The 8,562-nt window shown below is 37.6% G+C and overlaps 1 protein-coding gene across 1 annotated transcript; it reads right to left on the bottom strand.

Annotated features, from left to right (window-relative positions):
- Window positions 1-6,603: 6,603 nt before the first annotated feature.
- LOC146972607 (chemerin-like receptor 1) lies at window positions 6,604-7,620 on the bottom strand. The gene has a single exon (XM_085802648.1). It carries the CDS (start codon window positions 7,618-7,620, stop codon window positions 6,604-6,606), a length of 1,017 nt encoding a protein of 338 aa, XP_085658774.1.
- Between the last annotated feature and the right edge of the window lie 942 nt (window positions 7,621-8,562).

The following is an 8,562-nucleotide window of genomic DNA, read 5'->3' as shown; positions in this document are numbered from 1 at the left end:
CGCCTACAGTATAGGGTTGTCACGATACCAGAATTTCAGTAGTCGATAACCAATATCTGTGAATTTCCACGATTCTCGATACTAATTCGATACCACGATTAAAAAAACAAAAACAAAACAGAACCCATGTACTTTTAAATTCACTACTTTATTGAAAACTATTTCAACATCTTTTTGCACAGAATTTAATAGGGCTGCCCCCAAATAGTCGACCAAGCACTGGTTGACTAGAGCACTGGAAAAGAGAGTAACGACGCCACCATTGACTCCCGTGGTAAGGGGTTTTGCGCCCCGAGTGGCAGGATATGGGTATTGCAAAAGCGCCCAGAAAACTCATTCACTCCAATGTATGTGTGTTGCCTATGTGTTAATATTTATCTGTAAAGGGTCCTCAATGATGCTATTAACGTGGGTGATCTATAAATGTCCTTAAATTATTGAAAATACCACACTTGCTCATTCACCAACAATGCAGAGATGTCAGTTCTTGGGCGCTTTTGCAAAACCCATATTCCGCCATCAGGAGGCGCTTCCATTGGACCAATGCGTGTCGTTACTCTCTTTTCCAGTGCTCTATGGTTGACCAAAAAAATCATTAGCCAACCAAAATTTCAATGGTCGATTGGTCGCAGGAAAAAAAAAAAAAACATTTGGAGCCCTGTCTTGTCAAAAGTTATCATTGAGTCAGTCCACAGGTTCACTTGGCTCTTTTTCATGTCAAGATGTGTAATGACATAGTTACTAAGTCTAGCACCAATGAGCGCGCCCAGTAACTCAAGTCTGGGTAATGTAACTTTTTTAAGGGGAGCTACTCTTGTTTTAGAAGTAATAAGTGTTACAAGGCACTCACCATCTTCTGGGATGATGCGGAGATAGGCAGCTGCACAATAAGCACTTTCACTAGCGTCACTGAAGACGTGCACTTCTAGAGTGACAGGTGCATCCTGCTTCACAAGCGCTGCATGGTAACATCTGGCGATCTTAATATTCGTGATGTCAGGCAGTTCGTCACACCACTGATGCCACAGATGTGACAGATCTTCAGGCAGCTCATTGTCCCATTCAAGTCCACGTTCCCACATTTTTTGGAAAAGACATTTCACTCTGATGGTAAAAGGGGAAAGAAATCCCACAGGATCAAATATGCGGGACGCAGCTTGTAACACTCCTCTTTTTGTATCACTCTTATCCTTTAAAAAGTCAATTCAGTTTAAGATAATTGCCTTAACAGAAACTTGGTTGACAAAAGAGAAAGTATCCCAGTTTAACATCCAGGGCTATAATCATATTCCTTGTCACAGACATGACAGGATTGGTGGTGGTGTATCTTTGTTTCTGCAGGAGGAACTTAAATTCTCTCTTCGCCCTGACCTTACAATTCCCCTTGAAAAGGAAGCTGAAGCCATATTTATTGAACTTACTGTGCACAAGAACAAGGTTATTATTGGCTGCATTTATAGGCCTCCAGATTCCAACCATAATTCATTTATTCATTGTTTAACTGTTTCGTTGAGTAAAATATTATCAGAGAAGAAATTATGTTATTTGTTGGGTGATTTTAATATAAATCTGATGCAACCCCAATCCTGTACTTTTGTTGACCATTTGAATACCTCTGCTTTTTATCCTCTCATTACCAAACCTACAAGAATTACAGCTACAAATAGAACTCTTATTGATAACATACTAACTAATTCAGTTGAGGGCCCGGGGATATCCGGTGTTCTCCTTGCTGATCTTTCTGACCACCTCCCCCTATTCCACTTAACACACACTGTTGCTCCTTTCAAAAAAGGCAAGCCAGCAACCTCTCATAGAAACTTCTGTCAGGCTAACATAGCTAAGTTCATTCTGTCCCTCTATGAAAATTCATGGCATTCGGTGGAGATGGAAGACGATGCCCAGAAAGCATATGATATATTTTTTAAATTATTTTCTAAATTATTTGATATTGCTTTCCCCTACCAGAATACAAAAAGGTGCCCCCAAAAATCTAAATCTTGGCTCACCAAGGGTCTAAAGAAATCAATAAGAAAAAAGCATAAACTTTATAAAACATACCTAACCAGCCCATCTCCACTGAATTTTAAGTCTTATTCCTCTTATAGGAACAAACTTCATCATCTCCTCCGAATTGCTAAGAGACAACATTATGAAACTAAATTTACTGAGTCTGGTAATAATATGAAGTCAACTTGGTCAATTATCAATGAGATCATGAAAAAGACTCCTCCCAATAAAATATCATGTGACGAATTTCAAGTGGGACTGGAAAGTAAGTTAGTAACTGACCCTGTAGAAATTGCTGATGGATTTAATGATTTTTTTGTTAACATTGGACCCTCACTTGCTGCCAGTATACCTCATAGTTCTATAACACTTCCTGAAATACAGGCTCCTCCTAAACCTTTCAGGTTCAGGATGATTGGGAAGGCTGAGCTTGAGGACATTGTGACCAAACTCAAACCTAAAGGAGCTGGTCATGATGGACTGAAGCCTAGTCTTCTCAAGAAATGCTTGCCTGCCATTACAAAACCTCTTCTTCACATATTGAATTGCTCACTTGCTACAGGTCGTTGTCCTGACCAGTTCAAATGGGCCAGAGTCATCCCAGTACACAAATCTGATGAAAAGTATAAGTACTCAAATTATAGACCAATATCCATTTTGCCCTGTTTGGCCAAAGTACTTGAAAGAATGGTGTACAATAGACTAATAGAGTATTTAAATGAATCCAATCTCCTCTATTCTCATCAATATGGATTTAGAGAAAAACACTCCACTGCGATGGCTCTGGTTCAACTAATTGATAGATTTTCATCGGCATTGGATAATAATGAATTTACTATTGGGGTTTTTATAGACCTGTCCAAAGCCTTCGATACCGTTGATCATAGTCTTCTGGTTAAAAAATTGCAGATGTATGGTATTGGGGAAGTTGAGCTTCAATGGTTCTGTGACTATCTGAACAACCGTAAACAGTTTGTTTCTTGGAATGGTTTTGATTCTAGCTATAGGAAGTTAACATGTGGTTTGCCGCAAGGATCCATTCTTGGTCCTTTGCTTTTTATTATTTATGTAAATGATTTATATCTGGTTTCAAAAAGCATGTTTTTTGTCAATTTTGCTGATGATACGAATATGTTTATGTCGAATCGAAGTTATGAAGACCTAATTACTCAAACAAATGTTGAACTTACAAAAGTTAATCTTTGGTTCCAAAAAAATAAATAATCTCTAAATATTAAAAAAACTTCATACATGTTAGTCATACCAAAAAATAAGAAAAAGATTCCTTATGATAAAGATGTCTACATATTCAATCATTCTCTTATTAGAGTGCAATATGCCAAGTTTCTGGGTATTTATATTGATGAAAAATTAAATTGGAAAAAACATGTATCATTCATCTGTAACAAAGTTGCCAAGAATATTGGTGTCATCAGCAGGATAAGACATGTTTTACCCAGAAAAATCCTTATATCACTTTATTATACTTTAATATATCCTTTTCTCACTTATTGCAATCTTGTATGGGCAAGCACTTACAAAACAAACCTCAAACACCTTGTTACTTTACAGAAACGATTTGTTAGAATGGTTACATACTCTGAGCCGCTTGCAAGTTCAGGTCCACTGTTTCAAGAACTTAATTTCATGAATGTTTATGATATCAATGTGTATCAGATTTGTTTATTTGTGTTTCAGCATAGAATGAATATTTTACCTTGTAGTTTCTCTCACATATTTATGTCCAACAACCAAATCCATAGCTACCAGACACGAAACTCTTCCAACCTCCACACTGCCTTCTTTAGAACTGCTCTTGGTCAATTTTCAATTCGTTATCAAGGTCCACGTCTCTGGAATCAACTACCTGACTATCTGAAAAAAATTATTAACTTAACATCATTTAAAAAGGCTCTCAAAAAGTACCTCATCAGTCAAACCATGTATCATCAAACATAAGATAATTATTGTTGTGTTTTTCCTCTCTCTCTCTCTCTCTCTCTCTCTCTCGCCCCTCTCTCTCTCTCTCTCCTTATGAGCTTATTCATTATTTTTGTTTTGTATTATTCATTTATGTACGTATTCTTATTTTTTTTTTCCTTATATTTTACTGTTTAATCTCTACACTTTTCTACTTATTTTTCATTATTGTTCAATTATTTTCCTATGTTGTTTTTAAACTGTAACAAATTTGATATTTGAATATGTTGGGTGAGGTTTTCATATAAGCCCTCTTGGGTTTCATACCTCCCCTTTGCACATCCCAGTAATGTTGATTGTTCATGTTGTTTATTTATATGATATTGTTTGTGCTAAATAAAAAAAAAAAAGTCAAAATCAATATAACTGAACTATATATAAAGGCTATAGGGCTTTTAATTTGAAGGGCCAGATACAGGAAGTCGTGACATGATGAGTCGACTAATGACGACTATTGGTCGACCAAGGGAATTATGGTGATAGGAGAATTTGCCAAAATGTTGAACTATCCCTTTAACGTCTGGTTCATCATAATGGTATTTACAGGGTTCCTACGCAAGTATGGAAAGTATGGGAAAGTATGGAATTTGATTTTATACATTTCCAGGTCTGGAAAAGTATGGAAAATGGAAATTATTGTATGGAAATGATCTGGCTTAATACTTAATACTTATCTGGGTTTGGTCTTATTATAAAAGTTATCTGGGTTAATTATTTTTGTATGTGCTACCTATAGCTACAATCTCCTGGAAATAATTTGGTAACATAATGGCATACACATTCAGAATAATGAAAACAAATGATTAATTGCATGATTTGTTTATATAATGCACAACTATGGTGCGTTCATTACAACTCGGAAGTCGGAAAAAAAACAAGTTCCTCTTCTGAAAAACTCTGACATGTCAAACTTTAGGATGTGTTAGGGACTAATTCATCTGTCTAACCATCAGAACTATTGACACTTGAAACGGTAAACACAGCTGATCCATCGAAAAAAAAATCACCGCTGGAGTTAATTTATTTTCCGTGATTGAAAGCAGGTTCTTGAATGTAACTCGGTCAAAGTCAGATGTATCCTCACAATGTTTTGCTGTTCTGTCAGGTCATGCATGATAAATGCTGACAAAGTTAGACTGTCAGACTTCCTTGATTTTAAACTTTGCCGGCTCTGCCTCTTCGTCTTTTTGCCACTCCGTGAGTGTTCTGCAGTGACTTCTGAGTACCGTGACTTTGACGGTCCTACTGCTCACCTCCGCTCATTTGAGAAAAAAAAAAAAAAAAAAACCTCCGCTCATTTGATTGTGCAACTGCAGTGGGTGATTTATTAATACGTAGTAAGAAGCTAAGACTACCGTTTAAACGCACACATCATTTTGAACTCTTTATTAACAGAAAGTGTGCAGCTTTTGTATCAAAATAGTCTTTTTATAACGAAAAAAGACATTCTATGTAGGCTAACAATTTATGCTCAGCAGCCGTGGGCACCCCCATATAGTCAGAATGGTATGGTCTTGGTTAGATTCGACTACGAGGTTCATAGTCGAATCAGACCCCTCCGAATCGAATCGTCGAATAGTCGACTTTTGGAGGTCAGCCCTACCGAGAAGTCTGGAAATTAGGGTCTGGAAAAAGTATGGAATTTGGAGATTTCAAATGTGTAGGAACCCTGATTTACATTAATAAAGAAGTTCATAATAATAATCAACATCATGTGATGCAATAAAACACAAAATAGATTACAAATAAGTTTTTATAAACAGTTTCATGTCACAATATTCACATCTGCAGTCTCACACATGAATATGTGTAGCCTACATGTCAATTTTTATGAGAAGTTAAGTTGCCTGGCAGCAACCCGATGGACCACTTGAAACAGGTAAACCATACAGATGCTGCATCAAAAAAACCTAAACACCAAAAAAAGTAGAGCAGTCTTCTATCATAAAATGCAATGCATGTAAGAATAGGTCGTAGTACTTTAATTCTGGTAGATGTGGCTGATGGAGATAAAAGTGATAAATTCATGGTAGTCAACACACCAAAAAAGAAGAAAAACAAGATCATTTTTACCAGTACATTGTTTTTATTTGATTAAAGACAGGTTAATATTAAAAGTACCAGAGTCATACAACATGTAGGGGCCTACTGTTTTGTGTTGGTGACAAATTAATTCAAAGTTTATTCAATTGCAACAAGCTTATTATGATGTCTTATGAACAAAATCTCCACATATACATTAACATTGTCAGATCACAGCAGAACATGTAAATACTGAGAATGGAGGCCAGAGACATGTCTCCTCAAGAAAAACAAACAAACAAAAAGTGGTCAAAGAATGATCAAACCAAGCTAAGTTTAAAGTACAGCTTCTTCTTTACACTCATAATATCGTATAGTCAATAACATGTGTTTATATAACAAGGCGGACAGAAGTATGTTTAGACATTAGCAACATGTTTATTAAAGCTTGTAGTAGCTATAGGCAAAGGAAGTAGATTCTGTGGTGTTGCCACACACACACACACACACACACACACACACACACACACACACACACACACAGTCAGGAGAAAATAGCGAAAGACTAAAAACTGTGTGAGCACAAGAGCATCATTCTTCGTCCTGGAAGACGGTCTTCAAATTATTCAGGATGGATTTGCAAACTTTATCCTTGAAATCTTGGCCTATGAACACATACAGCAGTGGGTTAATGCAGCTGTTGAGATAGATCAAGATGGTGGATATAGAGAAACCAATATAGAGAACATAGTCGAATGTTGGACTGATGAAACTAAAATTAAACAACTCTATTAAGTCCATGATGTGATAGGGGGCCCAGCACAGGAAAAAAGTGATGATAACAGCAGCAATGATCTTGAAGGGGCGTCTAGAGCGCCTGGCCAGGGTGCGGTTCCTCCTGAGACGATGGATCATCACAGCATTAGAGGAGACAATGACAGTGAAGGGGAGAAGGAATCCAAGGAGGAAGTAGGTAAGGGTCATGGCCTGATGACGAAACTGCACCAACTCAAACACAGATTGTGTATCATCATCGGAAAGAGCAAAGTTGTCGAAACAGATAGTCACTTCATCAGAGTATGATGCTGTGTCCCTGAAGATGAAGTATGGAGTGCTGTAAATCAGAGCCAGGACCCAAACACCAAGACTCACATAGGACGCCTTGCGTACAGTTCGGTGGTTCTGGGCCCAGACAGGCCACACAACAGATACACATCTGTCCACACTGATCGCCACCAGGGTGTAGACACTGGAAAACATGTTCAGGGAGGTTAAAGCACTGTTAACTTTGCAAATAAAGTTGCCGAATGGCCAGTGGAAATCCATGGCTATGTAGGTCACATACAGGGGCAGGAAGGCTGTGAAGAGGAAATCAGCCACAGCCAAGTTGAGGAACCAAACTGTTTTAACTGTTTTCTTCATCTTGAACCCGGTCAACCAGATAACCACTCCATTCCCCAGCACACCAACAACGAAGGCCAGACAATAACTAATGATGGACAAGATGTTGAGAGACTTTCTCAGCTCATCAAGGTCATAATAGTCAACAGCATAAGCATTAGAGGAGCCATTTCCATCAGAAAAATCAATTAAATTAATGATCTCCATCCTTGTCTTGAACCTATAGCCTGTGACAGAAAAATTTAAAAATATTAATTTTCAATTTTTTCTAAATTTTAATAACAACTTTGATGCACTGCCTTTAATTACATAAGTTTAGAGAGTGGTCGAACCGTTTCTCTTTTTGAAGACATACCATAATCATGGTATCTGTTTATCTGTCATAGTATCGGTCTGTATTTGTCACTGATGCCTTCATTATCTTATTATTTCAATACAATCTGTACACATTCATCTTAAATTCAGGTAAATTCAAAGGAGACAATATAGCAAAATTACCTTTCTTAAAGTTGATCAGTGGGATGAGGTTATGTCTTCAGCTGTGGTAACTCAGACTGAACTCCGTCAGGGTTGAAATCTAATTTATCTAATGTTGAAACCACAAGGAGGTGGGACTGTAACACAAGAAAAAAAAAAGGTTGCAACACACGATGCAACTACAATTTTTATCAGGATAACATAGATGTCTTATTATCAATGTGTCTCATTCTCAATTGGTCAGATCATTTCAGTCAAAAAATAAAGAAATTTACCTCAAAAGTTACATAATTAAAGGGATAGTTCAATATTTTGGCAAATTGGCCCATTGCCATAATCCCTATGGTCATAGCAGTAGGTTTGTTACCTTTAATTGTCGGTGCAAGCTATTTTTAGAACGGTGGAGCAGAGCCGCGAGCTGCTCAGAGCTACACTACGGAGGCTAATGGGATTTCTTGGTCTCACCCGGTTCCTTCACACCTCCGCCGGCTTTCCCGTCAACATCAGCGTGCCCCTGATAACACACTCTGGACTTCATTATCAGTTTTTTTAATGACCCGCCCCGCCCCGCAAATAAAGTAAACATTTCTTGACCCGCACCGCGCGTCACTAGTGTACAGACCTCCTCAGCCTGAGAAGGCAGACATGATTATCTTCTTAAACAAAAACTGT

This window comes from Trachurus japonicus, chromosome 16, assembly GCF_045865225.1.
Source record: "Trachurus japonicus isolate A0001 chromosome 16, Traja_1.0".
In the NCBI taxonomy this organism is placed as follows: Eukaryota; Metazoa; Chordata; class Actinopteri; order Carangiformes; family Carangidae; genus Trachurus; species Trachurus japonicus.
Note: the sequence above shows the minus strand (reverse complement) of the source record. Positions and strands in the feature narration are given on the sequence as shown.